The following is a 22530-nucleotide window of genomic DNA, read 5'->3' as shown; positions in this document are numbered from 1 at the left end:
GAGAGAAACCAATTGTGAATTGCAAGAAAGCATGAAGATCAGGGGCTTATGCTGGGAGAGAACAGTTGGGCTTGGAATGGTTGAAGGATGAGGTTAGGCCTACAGCTTGACTGGAAACTGCTTTGTAAGAAAGAAGAGACTGGTCTTTCTTACCACACCAAGGGGGATTCAGAGGAGGACCCTCTAGAGGAAGAAATGAAGACATATCATCATTGGTTCACTGAAGTTGCTTAAAAGACCAGAGTAGGGGAACAAGGATTGTGAATTTGGCATAGTAACAGTGATTAAATGTGGGGAAAATGTGTAGGGTGCATGCAGGGAAAGGAGAAGGGCACATCTGAGACTAAATGACTTAAGGCAGTCATTTGTACCAATAAGAGGTATGTAAGGAGCTAGAACCGTGGGCTGGAAGCCAAGCTTAGATTTCTAGGTATGAAGAATAAGACTGGAGAACAATGCTCGTGTCCAAGGGCAGAGAAGAGAGAATGAAAAGAAGAAGAGATTGGAGAGAATGGGACAGAAGAGATCAAACTTGGCAGAGAAGAGTGGAAAAGAAATAGGCAAAGCAATTTCCACCCATTCCCCACAGAGAGATCAAGAGGAAGCCCACTGTTTCTGTGTAAAGGATTAGTACAGACTGTTCTGCTTTCCACCTGCAGCATGAAACAACTCTTCTCTCAGCTGAGAAATGAACAAGCTTTGGCAGAACATTATTTAGAAAGCAAAATTGAACAAAATTCTTAAACTTTCTGACTTCTGATAATGTGTGGAACTTAATTTGTCTCTTTAATAAACTACATTGTCAATCTTCAATTACATTACCGTATATTTTTTACACAGGTTTTCTGCTTATGGTTGTTTTAAGTGCTTGACTTGACTATCTCAGTAATCTTGTTTTAATACAGTCCTCCTTCAATAAGTAATCAGAGTGCATTGTAATAATAAACGAAACAGAAATGCATGCATTATTTTAGTTGCTTGCTAATTGCTTGTTTAATTAGAGTACTCGCTAATTTGAAAAATGCAGGTTCTTACAGTGGATTTCATAGTCATTAGTAGAAATTGGTCAGGTTTTCCTGTGAGTACTTTGAGTGGACTCTCATGGTTAAACTGAGAACCATGTGAAAATTCTCCCAATTAGTTGAAGTGGGTAGGCTCAGGATGAAATAATATGACCTGATTTTTTAGCTCTGACCTCTCTGGAGTGTTTCAAAGCATGTTGGGTTAGGTGTACAGTGTAATCACTCCGTAGCATTTATTTCTGAATGCTGGTCTGAGATGGGCTGTTATTTCTTTATATTTGTTCCCTTATCATTAGTTTGTGCCCACACAGCACTTTAAACATTTGAAGAACTCTACATATGGTTAGCCTTGAAAAATTCCTTCTGGCAGATGTCAAAGTCAACAAACAAGTGTTCTCTGTAATTCACTGGAATATGTTATGGAGCACAAGGAGTTTAAAATAGCACAAATTTAAGCATTCTATTCTATTTTTCATTTTAATACATTTTCTTTTCAATAGTTTCAACAATTTTGACTGCAATACTTCTATGGCTTTTTTGTCATGAAAGAAACATCACAGAGGGATTGGAGACAGGGATGACGTAAGAGAAGCTTAGTGCAGGCTCGTGTATAGCATAAAACATATATTTGCAAGAAAGTGACTGTTTCCAATACATTTTTTTGAGATAATCAGATCTTGTATAACACAGATGTTACATGCACACTTCAGCTTTAGAGCTAGACAAAAAAATTAGATTTCATGCACTGAGATTTCAGCTGCTGAAAATCCATTCTTTTTTTCTTTTATATATTTTTTTTCTTTTTCCTCCAAGGTTGGATGAACATCTGGAATAATGATATTTTTTTTTTTTTTCAGGATTAAAAATTTCAAACATTATTAATCTGGAAACGTGAAAAAGTGTTCCGTTGAACCATTGAATTTATATTTGTAAAAGTTGTCTTTTTTTTCTATAAGAAAAAATTGTGTCAAAAATGTTACTTTAGCTACACATAAAATTTCTGTAAAACATACCAACTTGGTTTCTGTATCTGCTGCACACAGCTCACCGTCAGCTATATTGAATCGCTGATGCCCACCAGTGAACGACAGAAACAGCTGAAGCGCCAGTATTGCTTTGAATGTGACTGTTGTCTCTGCCAAGATCAAGAAAAGGTAGGTTGAGCAAAGAAATCTCTTTTTCAGTGCAGCAGAATTTTCCAGGGGCATTCAGCACCTTCCCTACCTTTATGTGATACTTATGTTTTGCAATTAATTGAATCACCAGTATACAGAAGGAAGTAACCCCTGACCTTAGTTATGTTTATGTTGCCACGCAGTAACAGCCATGAAGGAAAGCAGGAAATACTGACCACATGATCAGAATTTCTTGTTAAAATGGGCACTGTCCACAAAGCTAGGAACCTCTTTCAGTTCTAAGGTGTGGTTCAGTTATTTCGAAATTCAAGGAACTGTGAAAATGAGTTGGTATGATTTTCAGCTAAAAGGGAAGGTTGATTTTTTGTCTATTAAAAAAAAATATATATTGGAACAGAAATTGCCTAATGTTAGAGGAAGGCTTTGCTTATCTTCATAATAATGTTAAATTCTAGCAAACACTTGCATCAGTAAATTTTCAAGAATTACCACATACATTTAGCAAATATCAGAGCTAAGTGACACCGATGGTGGTGAATCTCCTTGTACAACTACTCATAGCTTTTGTGCTCTCTTTTGGAAGTTCTTGGAGCAGATGCTGTTGTAGATAAAATTTTGTTCAATAGGATGTAATTGAACCCATTAGGGTTCAAGCTGGCCTTGTTTAATCCTTTTTGTTTTGCTTCATATTTAGACAGCCCAAGCAGAATAATTCTGGCTGCAAGCCTGAGGTGAGATCAAATGGAATATGTAAAATGAGTCTGTAGAATTTATTCATAGCAATTCGTCCACTTTGTCTCTGTAGTTATAGATACACTCATTCTAATTTTCAGACATGAATATTTTTGGTAAGTCACATGCCACAGATTTGTGTGTTCACAGTAGGTCAAATGTGGAAGATTTTAGTGAAATTATGATTCTGAGGAGCATGGTTTGATTCATGAAGTAATCGCTGTATGGCTAAAAGATTAAAAATTAGTCCAGCAACAGCATTTTAAAAGTGTTTGGGGCAGGACAGCTGTGTAATTTTGTTGAAGTCAGAGTATGCTCATTAAACGCGCAAGGTATCATTTGAATCGTAGATAACCAGTTCAGAAAAGAAATAACAGAAAAGTTTCAGGTATATGACATAGTACTAAATGACTTCCTGTCCGTGTGCAAAGTTGCTGGCATTTTGTGCCTAACAAAGATTGCTGCAATGCTATTTGGATAGAATGAAAAGAAGAAAAAAACTCTATATTTATTTAAAGATGCTCATTCAAGTGCCTGCCATGAAATGATTAGCTCTGGGGAATGGCATCCCAATGCAGATGTAGTGATGATTAAGAAACATAAACATGCTAAAGAGTTTTTATGGATCACTTAACAGTCTGTGAAAGGGGAGACAAGTGAAATAAAGACCATTCAGTATGTCAAATGTTTTAAGGAATAAGATCCACAGATTGGAGTACACTTGCAGTCACTAATACTCAATATACCACATCTACAAATACTGTATTGATGTTATATATATGCACATTTAGAAAAGTAATAACCTCATAAATAAGTTAAAATTGAGGTTTTTTTTCTCTTTGAATGTTTTTTAAATGTGTTCTGAATTCATCTTCAATAGATATATCTTTTTTATCTTTTGGGAAAATTCCCTGTGAGGGAAAGATCCTTCTGATTGCATTCTGAAATTCTTTTAACTTTCCTCATTGTTACCATGTAAAGACATCTCTGAAGAGCTAAGAATGTCATCTCAACACTGTTGATGTCTAAGAGGACGTCCTCTTTGTCCTTCATTTCAATACAGGATAATTAGGTATACTCTCCAGCAATCTTCATAGTACTGCATTTTTTTTCTTTGCAACAGAAATGTTACTGTTGTAACATTTTTCATGACTAAATTGGTAACATGGAGACATGCAGCATTGTAGGTACAATGGAAGAGAGAATTTTTGGGAAATTCTGGTTTTTGACATTACAGAATAGCTGGATTGACATGCCTAAAACTTTTCAATAGCATAACTTCTGAAATACCCCTGGTACTGGCCAAAATTTACAGGACCTTGGAAAAAAAATTTTAAAGGCAAACTTTTAGTCAACAAAGCAGGCAATGGCTGAAGCTCTGTGTGATTTAGGATGGAAGCTTTAATATTGTTATTCAATAAGTAATAATCAGCTAATAGTAAATTTCTGTATTACAACATTGCATGGTTAATGCAATGGGCTTAGTTAAACAGCAATCCAGTTCATAAATCTTCATTATGGGTAACAATGCAAGTTCTAGTTTGCCTGGAAATGCCTCGCACCTTCAAGTTCTTGTTTGGCTTTCTTCTTTTTTCCTCTTTTCTTTTTTCTTCTCCCTTCTTCCCTTCTCCAGTTGTACTTATCAAAACTCACTACATTTCCAATTTTAACACTTAGATTGTATTTTCTTGCTGCTCCCAAGTCCTAGTCTTGCGGAGTATCTCTGCCAGCTGCTGAGTTTTTACTAGAGACCAGTGGAAGCTGACAAATCACTCTTGAGATGCACAGATTTATTTACAGTAAAGTCAAATCCTTTTCATTGTACCTTTTTTTCTACATCTTTTATAATTATTTAAAAGTGGTCTCAAGAATCCTGGGGGAAATACATATTAAAGAGCATGTAAAGCTTATATATAGTTGTACATGCTTACACATCTGCTTATTTATACTTATTTTTCAAGATACTTTGCAGCATCTCTTCTGGTATATTTTCTAAAGAGTTCTCCATATCCAAAGAAAAGACAAGTAAATCATTCTTGCTGTCTTGCAATAGGCATGTACTGGAATGGGTTTGAGAGGTTAAGCAAAATCTTAGAGCAAAAACCCACTCTTTAAACAGATAAAGTTAGATGAGATGGATTACATTACTCCACAAAAACAAGAATCTTATGATTACATGTCTCTGTAGTTCTAGATGGCAGGAGTGCAGTTTCAGCTACATAGGTTACACTTCAAATATTTGTCTCTGGTTGCTACTTTAGATACATTTATAATATAGCCAGTGTAGCTGCTGCTTCACTGTTATTTGAGCTAAAATTGATTAAATTGATGGTGGTTGCATAGTACTTCTTTACTGCAGTTTAACTATGTATACAAAGAAGAGTAGCATACCAAGGTGCTCCATTGCTGTTCTAGTTTATGTGATTCTACCAGGGCTTTTTCCAGTTTCCAGTTTTTTTTAGTTTAATGTGGATACATGTAATATTTTATGTAATAGCTATATAAAATAGCAAAATTCCCTCTGACACCATCAGTGGCTTTGACATTCATAGTCACTTTGTCTTTATGGTATGGAGGCTTTATACAGTGTAGCTCTTGTCTCTATTTGCTCCCCAATTACAGTTCTTTTGCACAATTGTTTGTATCTCAGACTGATATATGTCAAAGTCTGCATTTTGAAGTATACTTGTCCATATCCCAATCACAGGGACCCTACTCAACTGCTGTTGAGACACAATGACTCACCCAGTGTACGCAGACACATGGTGCTAGGACAAGTGGAGAGGACCATGTCTGTGCAAATGGCCTGGCACTGTGTATTGTATGAGCTAGTATTCTTCTTTGGTCACTGCTCTTCAAAGGAATTCGTGGTGAATCTCTGCTTGCTGAGCATTTTTCTGTTTGGCTGTCTCACCACCAGGACAGCCATAAGCAAATCCAGGTTCATAGCTGTCATCAAGGATGAGAAAACATGGAAGGTGAACAGTAGTGACTAGCTTTAGCTGTGGATCTCAAATAATTTTTGATGCCTGGATCCCAGTGTCGGCTTCACTGTAATTCTAGAACATCATACCATAATGCTAGCCATTTTATTTCAGCAACTGGTCAAGTGGCCTGGCTACCGATTTAATGTGGGAAGAAAAGCACTGGTTAACAAACCAGTGTAAACAGGTTAAGATTGAGGTGATTCTTTTTACAGTACAGCTACTGCCCCATTAAAAAGTACTAACTGCGAATCTATCCAATATTTTTAATTAATTGTGAGTTGAAATGAAAAACAATTCAGTAACTTAAAGAGGGAGAAAGAAAACCTCTTTTTAAGTCACTCTCAGAATGTTTGCTGGCTCTTGATATTTCAAGATTTTGCTGCTGTAATGTCTTCATTGTATCTCTGATGTATTTATACATTATTATTATTTACTCTAGACATTTTTAGAACAATCTCCACTGTAATTCTGAAGTGTATTACTTCCTAAAAGCTGAACTCCTGGCACATAAAAGTCCCTTACATTAATTATAATTAAAGATGGGATTATACTGATGACAACTATTCTAAAAGGAGAATGTTTTTTTTCAGAGTCATGAGCCAGATTATTGTTCACCTTTTCAGCCAAGGATTTACAGGAGATTTGTGCTTATAGAATCACTTCACTATGAGTTGTCTTTCTCCTTGGGAGCCAGGATTTAATATTTTAGTCTAGCTTGGTTTTTGGAATGCTTTTATTTATTACAAGGTCAAAAGCAATGAATTTGAATCATTTTTACGTTTGGCCGGTGTTTGATACTTGCCAAAGCTAATAATAACATAATGCCAGTAAGTACTTTATTCCTTTAATCAGTTTATTGCTCTGCTTAGCATTCAGTCGTATTGCACACTGAGTTTTGGTACAGAACATCACAAGTCTACTTTCCAACTTGAAGATTCTCAGAATTAGGTCATCTGAACAGTAGCCAAACCATCTGCTTCCATACGAAAATGTCATCTGCAATTCTTTAGCTGGTATTACTCTTCCATGCACTCACCAACTTTTTTATAAAAGCACTGAACAAGCTCCTGAAGCTACTAGATTTTTGACTTTTTTTTTTTTTTTTTAATATCCTGAGAAATAATGAAACTGTAGTTTATGATTGTCATTAAATGTAAGTGGTCCTTTAACTCACTCAATCAAATTTGTTGTAGAACATATACCCATGGTTGACTCGTCTCAGAGATTTCTGAGAGTAATTTGAATATGGTTTTTTACCTTTATGTTTCATGTCAACAATCGTGTTGAAGAACATGTGCTTAAATCACAGGGGAATTGTTGCATGGGAAAGAGGAGGCAGAATGGAGACCATATTTCTCTCTTGAAATACCTGAAAAATGATTGAAGCAAGAATGGGGCTTGTCTCTTCTCACTGGTGGCAGGTGACAGGATGAGGGGAAATGTCCTCAAGATGTGCCAGAGGAGGTTTAGGTTGGATATCAGGAAAAACTTCTTTACAGAAAGGGTTGTTAAGCACTGGAATAGGCTCCCCAGGGAGGTGGTTGAGTCACAATCCCTGGATGTGTTTAAAAACCATTTGGATGTGGTGCTCAGGGACATGATTTAGTGGGGGGTTGTCAGACTTAGGGTAGTATGGTTAGGCTGTGGTTGAACTTGGTGATTTTTAAGGTCTTTTCCAACCTGAGTAATTCTATGGTTCTATGGAAAACAGCAGTATTGACTGTTGTGAATTAGCATATGAAGGCTTCATTTGAGATTTCTACTCCCTTCCCTCTGAGAATTTATATTTAGGATACAGGAAATATAAAATAGTGTGATAAGAATTGCCATTTTAATTGGCTGTGTTGCCAAGTTACAGAAGTTTGTTTCTCATCTTCTGCAACATTCATTTATTTTCAGGTGTTTACATTTTCACTTTTCCAAGTATAATATGAAAGATGAGATCTCCAGATTGATTTGCAAAATAAAGTCTAGGAAGCAAAGAGTAAGCAAGATTGTTGAAAACAAGTCTGCTTGTTCAGATAACTGAACATAAAACCCTTTGATCAAAACAGAGTAAAGAGGGAGCATCTGTATCTCTAATGATTGTTCTAAGGCACTTCCTATTTGAGGGTATGTTGAATAAAAAAAACAAAAAGCAACAGATCAGGACTTTGTTCCAACAAAAAGCTCGTTTAATAGACTTGCTAGCAAAAGATAGGGTTATCTTACAAAGTAGGATACCTTATTTTGCAAATACTCTGTTCATTCCTCATCTTTTTGTTTGTTTCCCACTAGAACTGCCTTTAAAGCAAACTACATCTGGAAGTCAAATCAGCTCTACCATATTTCACCCACCCACCCTTTCTGCTGAACATTAGTATTGCCAGTGGCAGTAATTAGCTGCCCACTAAGACACAATGTTAATTCTTTCCATAGGTAGTTGGCTGATTAACTGTTCCTTCCTTCTGGCAAGACATTTGGTAATGAAGTAAATCCTGGATCAGATCCTGAAATCCATCAGTCTTAGAGTCTTCTGTTCCCTTTCAGGGATCTTACTTTCTTCATGCTTCGTAACAGCCAAAGACAAATGATTTGGTTTTTTTCTAGTGCCAAAAATGCCACTAAAAACCAAGGCAACTGTTTCTGGACTCTCTTGTTTGTTAACAAAGGCATCCAGCCTTTGTTAACCTCCAGCCTCTTAACATTTCATACCCGACTTCTGAGGCTTCTTCCATCTTTCAAAATTTTAATTGTTTCCCCATCAAAAGGCAGTCCCACAAACAATGTCAGACAGTGACAAATGGTCTGTGATCATTTTTCCGTGACAACTTACCTCTCCTGGTTGCTTCAGGACTGTACTCTGGTCATGACTTGGCAGCAGCAGCTGGAGCTTGCTTAGATTGTCAAAGGTCATGGAAAAGATACTGTTGTTCATAGAAATAAACTGGAGCTCAGAGCTGTCTGCAGTCTCCTTTTTTGGGGGGGCACCCTCAATAGAGAAACCAGAATCAATTTGGGCCAACAGTTTTGTGTTTGGAGCCAACATAAGAGTTAGAGACTTGGGGGGCCAAGTAGTCCAGCTTTCTGCTCATCTGAGGGGAGCAGAACCTCATTCTTTTCAAGCACAGCCATCTAAGTGGAAATATAAATCTTTTGGCAGATGTCTTAAGCAGAAATATTCTATCGCTAAGGGAAGGGAATCTGATTCCATTGCTGCTACTCACTACAGCATCCACATTTCAGTGCCCAACTAGTATTCTCCTTTCCAAAGGTCCAGCTTATTTGGAACTGTCATTAGAACTAATTATTGTTAGGTTTTTTGTTTTCTCTTTTTCCAATGGTATCATTCATCTAGCATTCACTTTTTCAATTCTGCTTGTAAGATAAATAGAAATAAGAAACGTCTCATTCTGGATAAGCACTTCAAAATAAGCTTAAAGAAGATAGAATATTCTGAGAGAAACAGCAGTAATTTATAACATAAAATTAGATCAGACAAGGGCCACAAATTAGATCAGAGGGCTGGAGCACCTCCTCTGCAAGGACAGTATGAGAGAGCTCAGGTTCTTCAGTCTGGAGAAGAAAAGGCTCTGGGAGGACCTGACAGCAGCCTTCCAGTACCTGAAGGGGGCCTGCAGGAAGGCTGGGGAGGGACTTTTTATAAAGGCATGTAAAGAAGAGAAGGAGAAATGGCTTTAAACTGGAAGAGGGTAGATTTAGACTAGATATTAGAAAGAAATTCTTTACTGTGTGGGTGGTGAGACACTGGAACAGGTTGCCCAGTGAGAGGTTGTGAATGCCCCCTCACTGGAAGCATTCAAGGCCAGGCTGGGTTGATCTTTGAGCAACCTGGTCTAAATGGAGGTGTCCCTGCCTATAGCAGGGGGTTGAAACTAGATGATGTTAAAGGTCTCTCCCAACCCAAACCATTCTATGATTCTATGAAATCAGACAAATCATATTCCAAACACCTTTTCCGTCAAATTAATGCATCTAAAGTTTCTGCATATGATACTTGACATGGGAAGTTAACTTTGCTCAGGGAAGTTAAATATATGGTTAATGTACTGTTACTGGACAATGTATTACTGCCCAGAAATATGGTGAAGAGACGTTGTTGTGCCCTGAATATAGCAGCCTGAAAACTTTTTTATCTCATTGGGATTCCTAAAATCTCACTGTGAGACAAACCTTGAGTTCTCTTTCAATGAGGATGCTATAATACCTTTTGTATGTGCACCTGTAAAGATGATTTCTAATATCAGTAGGACCTAGGGGATGTTTTTTCTCTTGATCTGTGTATCAATTCCTTTCATCTTAGATCTGTAGAACTGTTCAAGGTGTTTTCTCTGGAGTGTTTTGTTGCTTTTTACACAACTGAAATGACTCTCCAATGTTTTCTTTCCTTGTATTTGTTAAAAATCAGCACATCTCCTCTTTCAATTTGATATTCTTACTATTTATTTGTTCATGTTTCTGTGGACCCTCTGGCAGAGGGCAAGAAACCCAAGACATTTTGTCCTCACAAGATGTTGGAGTCAAGAGCCTCTGAACTCTTAATCTCTCGGTGTTCCCATAAAGAGGATAAAATTTCCAATTTCCTGTGACAAATAGAAGTTGGGGGTGCGTAGAGATGGTGTCAGAGATTTTTTATTTCGAGTTTCTGGACAGAACAAAAAGGAATCTGAGTCAGTCATTTGCCAGAACACTTAGCAAATCAATTATCTCCATGAATCATTTTGCTTTTAGATAATTTTAAACGACAATGAAAAGCATTGGTCACATTTAGCAGAAAAATATTGATATTGATCTTCAGAAGTCCCATGAAGTAGATGTTATAATTGAAAAACAGTAGTTTTTAGTTCAAAAAATACAGTAGTTTTTAATAATTGATATGCAGTAGGTTTTAATTTCCTAAGCGTGTCATGTAAGTACTGGGATATGAATTTAAAAAAGAAAGGAAAGGAAGGGAAAGTGAGTGAAAATACCTCTTTTTCCTCAGTTATATGGATGTACTCTAAGTCCTTTTCTGTGAAGGAATGAATGACTAAACACATAGACATGCAGGAAACATTACTTTTTAAGCACCAAATATCAACAGTAAAGGTAACAAACATTTTGAATCACACCGATGTAGACCAAGGTAGAAACAGGTTCTTTATCAACAATTTTCTAAGTTAATTTCTAATAGCATATGGTTTTATGGTTCGCTGATTTTTTTTTTCTTTTTGCAATAAGTATGTAGCAAACATTGCAATGAAAATGAAACGTAAGTAAAAAGTTATTTTTGAATCATGAGGTATTTGTCAGTCATTGGCTAGCTATACTTAGCAGTAATTAAAACAATGCTAAATTGTTGTTGTTTATATCAGATATCTTGCCTGTAGATAGACAAAGGCAAAAACAGTCCTTTCAGTGCCTAAATCAATTCCAGTCCTTAATTAATATCCTCTAAGGTCTATTAAAGCAAGAGCAATGAGCTCATGTGAATAGCAAGGAAGTCTATAACTTTTGAGATTGTAAAGATACAGACAGGCTGCTTTGGAGTGAAAAATTGCTGTGGTAAGCAATGTGCTGGATCAATTTCTTGCCAATAATTTAATTTACATCACAATAGTGTGATAATTGAAGCTGTAATTATAAATGTTTGCATTGGTAAGTTCAGTTTAGACATGAATCAGAACTCTATGTGTGTGTGTGTGTGTGTGTGTGTGTGTGCGTGTGTGTGTGTAAAAGGCAGCAAGCTTGAAAAGGCTGAATTCACTCTGGCCATGTGAGTTACAGCAGAGGAATGTGTACATTGTTGACCTGCTGCAAGTTCTCCTGTTATTTTCCACAAGATTGCTCAGTAAATTATATTACTCAGCTGTTGATTACATAGCAAACATTGATTTGAACTGAGGAGTGTGGTAGAATAGTGTATCACAACTCACAAGATTACCTAACCACAAACATTAAGTAAAAAGTGCTGCTGCATCATGTTGCTTTAGAAATGATAAAATGTTTCAGGGCTGACAAGTGTTGGTCATAGACTAAAGTTTCTGCTGTTTCTTTGACAATGTCTGGACAACTAGATTTTTACTCTTAAAATGCCTCTGTATATTAGCGTTGAATCATTCTCAGGCACAAAGAGTCTTTCTGAGCTTTGAAAGCTTTTGATGTGATTCCTGCTTCTGCCTAAATAACAGGGTAGTTTGAACATAGACATTTTTTATAGGGAAGAAATATGCTGTGAAGCTGTGTTACTTAGGACATTGTATTTTATTAATGAAGGTAGGGTTACATGTTCAGAATGCAAAGTAAGCTTTTTCTCCCCAACCCAAACCCTTACCTGCAAAAGAAATATTAAAAAATGAGGTGCTGAGATACCACGCATTTCTGAGGGACAAAACCCATCCATTTGAATGGGAAAAATATTTTAGGAGAACAGTACATCTCTTCTCTAAGCTCCGAGTGAAATAGTGCAAAGTACTTATCAGGCAACAGAGAAATACATTACTGATACTATGAACTGTTTTAGACAATTGAAAGTCCAATATTGAAGTATCACCGAATAATATTTTTCCAGCAGGTTCCTTACATGTGAGTCAAGACGTCTAATGTTCTGTATATATTTTAGAAACTAGGCTACCTCTCCTTGCTTTGGATCACTGTGGCTGATCACCACAGATTGCTGAGACAGATAAACTTGTAATAATGGCAGCCAGCTGCTGCTAGGAGCCAACTGCACAATAGATTTTCAAACAGTAAATAAAGACCCTGAAAATAATTCAAAGGTGTTATGGTAGTTTCCATAACATTATTTCATATTGGGTGATGTCCTGTTCACACTTTGGAATATGACCATTTTCCTATTTTTCACGACAATTACAAAAAAAAAAAAGAAAGAAAAAAAAAGTATTATTGAATCCAGATAACAGACAAGTAGAAAGGTGCTGACAACAGGTTGTGTCAAGCAATTGCTTGCTTTACAGAGCATTTTTAGCTGCTTCTGTTAAAGACTTTGGATAGCTTCTCCAGTTTAACTTAGATAGTCATTAACAATTCTCCAGAGCAGGAGTGCTTTAAATGACTAAAATGCTGTATGACATCTTTTAAGGGTATTCATATACCTCTCCTTTGATGCTATAAAACTGATACTCGGCTACGAAGCAGTCAAATTTGTTGGCAAAAAATTCTACACGAGGAAACTCCAGGTATTATCCACTCATAAGAGCTGTAATTGTACAAAATAAATTCAATCTTTTTATTAATGATCTTCAAAAAACTGGTAGACTAGTCAATGTGGATTTGTGCATTGACATTGAATAGACAAGCAGCATGATAGTGATCTAGGCAGTCAATAGCCATCCAGGAATTTACGCTTTCACTTCTGAAATCTGTCTAATATTTTAAGGTATAGGGTAAACGGATAACTGTATATGATCTTGATCACCTTTTCTGAACCCTAAATTCTGTGTATTTCATATCCGTTCATTCAGAAAACAGTGAATTTATGCTCCAGTGAATACTGTCATTTTACATTGCAGTTCATGTTAAAAAACCTAATTACTAAAGCTGCCATTTTATCAAGTGATATATAATGCGTTAAAATATTAAATTGTTTTCCTATGAATGTTCAAAATAAATATGTAACTTCATATCAGTATATATGTCTTCAGGTAGAATCAATTATTCAGTGGGCATAAATTCTTCAAATCACTGAAGCATAAATGCAACTTCGATGCAGGAATAACTGAACTCAGCAAAATGTTTAGTCATCTGCACAAATACTAACTTCGATGGAGTTAAAGCGTCACTGAAACTTAAGTGTACTTGTGATTGTGGATTATGTGTGTGAATAACTACATATTCTGAGAATTTTGGACCTGTGTGTCTCAAGCTGATGTACCTGTTGCATCTTCATTTGTAGACTCAAGAAACAATGTAGATTTGCCTGACACTTGTCAGTTGAATTGTTGATAGGCCTAGAGATTGCCTTAACAAATGTGCAATTTCTAAGTCTGAAATCCCAACCCCACAGTTGCTGTGGATTGGGCTGAACAGTATCCTTCCTCAGGTAACCAAATTACCCATGAGAATTTTTGGTCTGATAGTAGAAATTACAGTGGAATTACAAATGTGCCAAGAATTTTTGGGTGGTCTGGCATTAAACCCTGTTTCTCCAGTGCAAAAGCGTTAATACTTTCATTTTCCTCCCTTCCTGCCATCCTCTGGCTTTTGTAAGTTGATAACTAGTGAACTTCCATTTATTACTCTTCTCATGGTCTAATGTATTTTTATTTCTGCATGTAACTTACGCAGTTTGGGTGGGAATTTTTTGGTGAGAAGCTTTAAGCATCTGCAATTAGGAAGTTTATAATGACAGTGCTGTCACAAACAACAAAGCTTGGTCCTGTTACTCATGAAATGAACAACTTCCATCACGGGTGCTGGGGTCTTGGACCTGCAAAGAGCCAGTCATCCCACAGTGGTGGGGACCTACTAAGTTGGATGTCCCACAAGGGTTTTGTAAAACAGTTTGGAGAAAGAGCAATGAAAAGAACTGGGATAGCCCTTGTGCAATCATGACTGAGTAACCCAATATCCTACAAGTATGCTGCTTTTTGTGAAAAGAAATACTGCCTGCAGTGCAGCTTAGATTTTTGTCACAAAGAGTGCGTATAAAACGGAAAATATTTCATAGTAACACTTGATTTGTGAGTGTCATCAGTATTGAAAAAAATGAGGTGGCCTGTGAGATTCAAGACTACTGAAAAGCTTTCAGCTTTTTTGGTGTCTTTTTTCTTTTCTTATTGCAGGATTTTATACATATGCACCCTAATGATTGTTCTGACACCACACTTAAACATCAGATCACCATAATCATCAGTTATATATAATGCTTACCAGGTAACAAGTATGTGTCCATAATGACTCTGTTCCTACAGTACCCAGCATTTTCATGAATGAATTGAAAGAAATTGCAAAATCGTTGCCAGTTATATTTGTGGTTGACAAAGACTGAGAGAGTAATAAACATATATGAGGACAGGTAAATCATACAGAGTAACTGAAATTGCTTAGTAAATTAGACCTTGAAAGAAATTATGTCACCACTGTAAAGGTAGGAAACAAGTCCCACATCTGAAATGGAGTTCTAAAGCTATGATTTATTTCACCAAATCTTGGATAGCTAGAGAGCATCTGAGCTAGTTACTCTTGCTTTCTGCTGTGGGTAAAATGGAGAAGAAAGGACTCTCTTTGGCTGCTATTCATCTGATGTGTGATGGCTGCTGTGAAAGTAGTGCCTCCTATTTTATTATGTTGGCACATGATGTCAGAGGCAGAGGTTGGTGGTATGGCAGTAGAGGTTGAACCTTCCCACCAATATTTCATTACATTTTGTTGCCATGTGACAGATGGCAGCAGATGGGCAGTTTGACAGAATAGCATCTGACATGGAAGGACATATGAAGCAAAAGGGTACCACTGAATTCTTCCATGTGGAAAAAAATGACACCCACTGCCATTCATCTACACTTACTGAATGCTTATAGAGCCCAAATGGTTGATGTGGGCATAGTGAGGAGGTGGGCAGTGCATTTCAGCAGTGGTGAACAGCAACAGTCGATCACCTCTGTTGGTGCCGCTTTTTATGGGCACAGCATGCAGGCTAGTTAATGGTGGTGACTATGTTGAGAAATAGTGTTTTGCAGCTGAGAATTTGCTCTACCAAATAGTGTTATTGTGCTCTTTGTATCTGTTTTTGTTTCCATGGAAATAAATGGGAGACCTTACTTTCAAAGTGACCTATCTATTATAGCACTTTGCTTTAGAACAACACAAGTTGCACCCTTGAGAGTGCCTCTCTTTCTCTGTTGAATAGAAAAGTAGTCCAAATATCTACTTTTGGTCACATGAATCAGCACGGGTATCTGAACAGAAGTGAAAAATGTTGTATTCTGCTCTATCCAAGAAGGCTAAGATTGGATTTACAAGCAGGGTATTCAGTAGGAGATGTTTTACTTCCCCTGTAACACAAAATATGTAGATACAGTGGTCTTTGAAAGTGCAATTTTAAAAAGTGCATGTTTAAAAAAAATCACAGAAATGAGTAGAAATGGGTTGCAGTGAATAAGAGTGGAATATGATTCTTAAAGAAATGCTATTTTTTGTGTGTGTGCAGAATTGTGAGTCTGACACACTGGATTTGGAACTAGAAGAGGCTGTGAGCTGTTTCTCTATTTGTTGCTCAAATTTGCACTTTAAAATTTGATTAACTCTAAGGTGCTGCTGGGATAAATTTATCTTAGCCCCATTTCATTTTGTTAGATTAAACTTCTTGAGATGGATGTTGATCTTAATTTTCTCTTTCTTAAAAGCGTGTCATTGTAATAAATTTCCTACTGCAGTTTTTGATGCTTCATTTTAAGTTACTAGGGAAACGTAATGTGTAGCTAAGTTATACAATGTTAGTGAAAGGATATTCATGCAACTATCTGAATGTACTTGTTTTTTTTCCACTGATTGTATGCAGGGTTTGGGGAAACTTTCATCTTGATCTGTTTGCCTAAGTGGAGTCCTTAAACGTGAATGGTGTGAAGGACTGTTAAATATTCCAGTACAATTTGGAGTATTACTAGCCTCAGTTCTTTTGACATTCCAGACACCGGAATCTGTAATGCATGCAGATAAGTGCCATATGAGCAGCCATTATCAATGATGTGAGGTAATGCAGCCTGCCTAATACTGAACAGTGTACTTCACAGTTGCAATATGGCATGCAGCCACAATGTGTCTTATTTTACTTTCAGAATTCTAAAAATAAAATGTACAAATCCATTTTGTTCTGAATTAGGGCTCACCCCTTCTCGACAGTCTTACTGGGAGCAGAACACTTTTTATTCTGTGGAGTAACCTTGGAATCACTACATATCACAGCCACCCTATTCAGAGCTGTATGGCAAAGAATATGAGTCCTTCTCTTTTGCCAGCTCGGCTTTTGGTGAGGACAGCCTTGTACAAGTTGAGCAGGATAGTTGAACTGGCATTTGTGCATGTGGCTTTTTTTTTTTTTTCCATGGGGCAGAACAGGGGAGCTTTTGAGACTTATGTCACAGGTAAATCTTGGTTGTGACAGTTCATTAGGGCCAGCACTGTGTACTGACCCTTTCACATTCGCATAGCTCTTAACGAAGTCATTTTCAAGACTGAAAGTGGGTGAAAATTTAGGATTCTGTAAAATGCAGTCCACGTGAATCATATAATGCTTTCCTCTTGACACCAGGTCTAAAACTCTGAGTTAATGTGTTTACTACAAACATGCTGTCAGTGGTTGCTGCACTATTGAATAGAATTAGAAAGTTATTATTTGTGCTTTCAGAGTATAACTTTAAAATGTCATGCCACTATTTAAATGTCTGAGCTCTTCAGAAACCTTCTCCAAACAAAACCTGGGAAAACCTCGTTGGTTTTTAAGTTGGTCAGAATTGTTCTTTCAGATTCACATCTGTACTTGGCACTTAAATTTTTTAGAAATTAAGCAAATCATAAAGTTGCGGTCTGCTCTCTATTGTGAAATGCTCAGATATTTGAGGTGTACATAGCTTTTAAACTGTTAAAATATTAAGTTTCATAAAGTTTCCTTATAAAGATATTTTAAAAGCTATCATGAAAAGAGACCAGGAGCAGAATTACATGCTGCTGCCTCAGTGGACTATAATTATTTAGTCAGAGATGTTGTGTCCAGAAGAAACCATTGTCATTTAGTGTGGACGGCAGAAGTGACAGTCGTTTTTGGTGGCCTTGCAGCTCTTACTTGACTGCCAGTTTGGAAGCAGCCACTGTGCCTTGAACAAGAGTGTTCAGGAGAGGGCAGGTCTTCTTTGGTATATGAATATCTGATGAAGAATAGGCAAGACCGGGTCTTGCTTTTTCTTACATAAGCCAGTCCCAAAAATCCTCTTCTTGAAAACAAAGAAAATATCTCTTTGAAACTTGTGACTTAAATCCTTCCCAGGGCTGGGCTGGGTGCCCAGCTCCTTCCATCTTACAAAAGGGATAAAGCCATGAATCCAGAGAGGGTTTTGAGATTATTTGACCAACAGTCACTCCTTATTCTCTACCTGATATTTTTAAAGCCTGTGATTACTTTTCCCTATGCTCTAGTGTAAAGGTTAGAGGAAACTCCAACCTTGGACTGCTTTGTGTTGTAAATGAAATTCTAGAAGACAAAGCAAAGCAACTGAAAAAGTTGTCAATGAATGTTTTAACTTGATTCATCCATCAGTCCCACAGCGAGCAAATCAAATCCTGCTGGTGCTTCGCATCAGTCATTTGCCTGTGACTTGTTGCATAGGTTTCTTTCTTTGGTTTACAAATCCATCTCATTTCCCTTGTTTCCGAGTTTTTATTTGTGAGGCTTACTACATGCTACAGAAACACTGAGAATTGTATTTGGACTTCAATGAATTTTTGTTTTCCATGTAGCTCCTTAAACCCTATATTTTGCAGACATCGTTATTAATATCTAGATTTATCTTTTAAATCCCAACAGTGAACAGCACTTATCTACAAAGGTGTTTTAAAATTAGATTGCTACATGTTAGCAGGCTGAGCTCAGAAATGGACATATTCCCTCAAAAACTGGGAGAGGTTATGCTAAAGATAACGGATCAGTGTAGGTTTCTTGCAAAGCAGGAACAGAGCTTGTTATGTCCATTAACTGTACTGACATTTCTACAACAAATGATTGCTTCTCCTAACATTCACCTTATGTTCTTCTGGTGGCAAATTCAGCTACATGCAGAATTACTTCCACATGAGCTTTTTTATCAGAGAATTGATTGCGTGGGAAGTACACATGCCAAAGGCATTGAAGTAAGGCTTCCCTGCTTGTAATTTGTGTCATACAGATATGTGGGACAGCTGATAGCAGCCCAATTTAATCTTCCCAGGAATACACAGAGGTCTGGGGTCTTATGGAGTACATGGAAGAACAAAACTGCAAAACTTGAATGGGAAAGTGAGTGCTGATTCTTACTATAAATATTTTCTGCTTTGAATTCAAGGTAAATAAGGAGCAGTGGAGTACGAAAATTATGCTTTTCTAGACAGATTGCAAGCTTTTTAATAAATAAAGGCAGTCCTCTCATAAACAGTGAGCATCTGTTGGTTACAGAGCACTTGGTTAGGTTCTAACGCATGTTCTCTATTAATCTCCAGGCCTCCATCCCTGCTGAAGGCTGATCTTTCAGAACTGTGTTTAAAATAGTCCTGAATTTACACTTAAAAAAGTCTTTTGAGAGTAGCAGAGCCTTTTGTAAGGAGAGAGAGATAATGAACTGCAATGTCTTAAAGGCCAGATTTTTAAAGGTATTTAAGTGCTTATAGCAATGGAAATTGAATAGCTAGATGCTTTTGGAAATCCCTCAAGATGCTTAGCTGTGTCTGTGGGATGCTTTAATAAATTTGTTCCGAGTGGTTTGCCTGAGGTGCAGTTAGTCCCTGCTAGAGAGCTGGAAGAGAAACCATTTCCCTTTCTGCTGTAACCATTAATCATTTTTGCCTTTTTTATAACAAAGTGATAGGAAAATGTAACTGTTTATATAATCGGGTGGAATAAAAAAGAAATAACAATGAATTATGAAACAAAACCAAAGTTCAGCTTTTTCTGAGTTGTAGACATTTCCTGTAAGCTCATGCTTGCAATCATAGCCTTCCTCTGCTTGTGAAGTCTCAATAATCAGCATGTGGTTAAACAAAATTATTTGCTGAATACCTTCTACAGTGTGGTTAAGAGTCTGTGAAGTATTAGGTATTGGGATTTTGAGAGAAATTGATCTTCTCAATGTGTTTTGTAGAAAAAGTCACATGCCACTGGTTCTGTTTCCTGAGTGATCGTAGCTCTTGTTGTAAACCTGGTGTCTGGTTTGAGTATTTGATGTTTCCATGTCTGCATTCACTTCCCTTCGCATCTTCTCCTTTGCTTACAAACACTGGCTAAATATGAACATAAAATAAAATTAATTTTTTGTATTCTTCCAGAAAAAAAAGTGATCAAATTCTCCAAATTTGCTTTTGTCAGTGTGTGTTTTTGTTGTTGTTTTTTTTTTTTTTAGATTACTTTTCATCATTATTGTATCCTCTCATTTACTGCTTTTCTAATCAAATGCTTACTTTTCTTTAACCAGGATGCCAAGAAATTGGCAGGTGAAGAGCCTGCCTGGAAGGAAGTCAAAGATGCTGTAAATGAGGTGAAATATCCAAAATCAAAAGAAGGTATCCTTTCAGTGATGTGCGACAGTCTGTCATTCTGTTGTGAACACAATCATGAGGTAAAGCAGTTAATCTTTTGAGATTTCTCCCCTACATTTTTTTTCTTTTACGTTGTTTTAAAAAGAATTTTAATTCGCTTGATGTGAGTACACACAAACCATGTAATATTCCCAGTTGTGCAAGTGATAATAGTCTCTGATTTCTTGGAATGGAACTGCTTCATGGCAGGAGTAGCAGGTATGTAGGGTGGAGAAGGTATAATTTGGCTCAAACTTAGACATCTGCCTTCACAGTGTTCATATAAATCCATTTCTAAATGGAATAAAACTCAAACTGAAATGTTGTTTGTCCCATTATGCCTATGGTGAACAATTCAGGTTCTCATTCCTTGCATAGCAATGACAGTAACAAAGGCATAATCATAGTCAAGGTAACTGCAAAAAATTATTGAATCGTTGTAATAACTTACATAACAGTAAGTGATAATTAAGCAAATTAAATGTAATAACAGGATTGGAGCCTAATGGCCATCACGTATACATTCATTTCAATTAAAACTCCAGTGAACAGCAAAGACCAAAAAAGATAAGTAAAAGAGAAGTGGAGATTTTTTTCTGGAAGAATTTGTCCGTATTGATCCATTTCTCATCTTCATCTATTCAATGGAATTTTGCTGACCGTGAATTTCTCTATGTTGTAGTAAGGTGTCTTGCTGTTTTCTGAAACCTGGGCTATCTCTGGAGCCAGAAAGAATGACATCTTTGAGTGCTCTGTTTCATCAGCTTAAAGAGCAATTTTGTGCAATGATACTCCAAACTGGAAACGAAATTTCTTTTCTCTAACCATAAATAAATAAATAGATTTTCTCTCTATTCCAAACATACTCAGTCTTCTAGCAAATGGACTGTTGCTAAGGGAAATGATCATCTAAGCTACACTCATACAGTCTGTAAACCGGATTGAGTTTCTCTGTAGTCACTGACTTGAGATGGGCAATAGTGAACAAGATCTTCAACTGTAATTTAGGGCCCCTGTTTTAACCTGGACTTCAAATAATAAATATACAACGTGAGACTGAAATAATTTTGGTACCAACTGATAAGGAGCCAAAATACCTTAGAATTTAATGTCCTTATATTTAGTTGCAGCAGAAATTGCACCTACTGAATTTTGTTAGGATCTTTAATATTGCTCACTTTGCTAATATTTACAAATTCATCAAACACACCATAGTAAAAGCTATCAGGACTGGTTGAAAAATTATGCCACTGTTGTCGGTTCAGTTTCTGTTCTCAGATAATGGGAACTATTCCACTGCAGCACAGTGCTGTTCCACTGCTAATTGTCATGAATTAGTGAGCACAGTGCATGAGGAAGGGGCTTGACATTGGTTCAGTTGCCAAGAATGGACAGAATCCTTCTTTGCTGATTGAGCCACATTGTGATTCCTTTCTGCAAACGTATTTTTTTTTAGCAAATTAAATGAATAGTTTGTACAGTTTAGAAAGGCAGTGATTTCCAAAACCTGAGCTACTTGATGGAGTGTTGCAATGCTTAATCTGCAGTTAAGAGAACAAGAAACAACCTGCGTGTTTAAAATTGTCTCAAAAAATCCAGTTTAAGCACAAAAATTGGGATATTAAAGCCAAGTACAGGGGGATTATTGTGTGCTGCTCAACAGCAGCAGAGTTGCTTGAAAACTGCTTCTCCAGTCTTGGACTAGATCTAAGATAGCCAGCTTCCCCTTTTGTCCCAGGGCAGTTGATAGTGAATTTTCTAGTTTGCAATTTATGTACCTGAAAATTTGTTCTCTACAGGTTTTGTGGTATAATGCTTCTGCTATTAGATGCAAGTGAATGAACGAAGCAACGTAATGAGAAATAAAAGCAGAGCAATACTACATATCAGCTAAAATGGTAATCTTTCAGGAATGTCAGTGCTTCCCACCTTTTTAAAAAAATTGTATCAAGTAGAAATAATATCCCTCAATTCTTCTGATTGTCTGTCCCTAATCAGTTGTGGAGAATACATTAATGTTGTTCAGAGATATAAAGGTTGACATGGAATTTTATAATAACGCATTCCTTCCCTTATAGTTCCTTCAATCCAAGGACATGAGAGCAATTCACAAATAATTAGTTTAGCCTTGTAACAGCCATGCTATAAATCTGGCCCAGACACATACTGGTCACATTCTTAAATTTAAGTATGTAAATATTCCCATGTTCAGGAAGGACTAATTACTTTGTCATAGGGTTATCATTGTGCACTTACATCCATTGCTGGATTGGCACGAATAACATTTGCAGTAATGTCATGAAGATAATTGCTGAACGTCCTTGAGTTGATTGTGTAGAAAGGACTCTGATGCAAGCAGTGCTGTTACTTCTCTTACTGTAACTCTTGCTTGTT

General features: G+C 36.8%; 1 protein-coding gene across 14 annotated transcripts in view; it reads left to right on the top strand.

The window, feature by feature from the left end:
* SMYD3 (SET and MYND domain containing 3) overlaps nucleotides 1-22530 on the top strand; it is a 373538-nt gene that overhangs the window by 292892 nt on the left and 58116 nt on the right. For all 14 annotated transcript variants that reach the window (XR_007374835.1, XR_007374836.1, XR_007374834.1 and 11 more), the window contains 2 exons: nucleotides 2066-2176; nucleotides 20034-20121. Coding sequence is in view for 11 of the 14 variants with exons in the window: in XM_048934936.1 (XP_048790893.1) it covers nucleotides 2066-2176; nucleotides 20034-20121 (199 nt within the window). In the remaining 3 variants the exon portion in view is untranslated. The remainder of the gene's footprint in view (nucleotides 1-2065; nucleotides 2177-20033; nucleotides 20122-22530) is intronic.

The sequence above is a fragment of the Lagopus muta genome, chromosome 2, assembly GCF_023343835.1.
Source record: "Lagopus muta isolate bLagMut1 chromosome 2, bLagMut1 primary, whole genome shotgun sequence".
Lineage (NCBI taxonomy): Eukaryota > Metazoa > Chordata > Aves > Galliformes > Phasianidae > Lagopus > Lagopus muta.
This window is presented reverse-complemented; position numbering and strand designations above follow the sequence as displayed.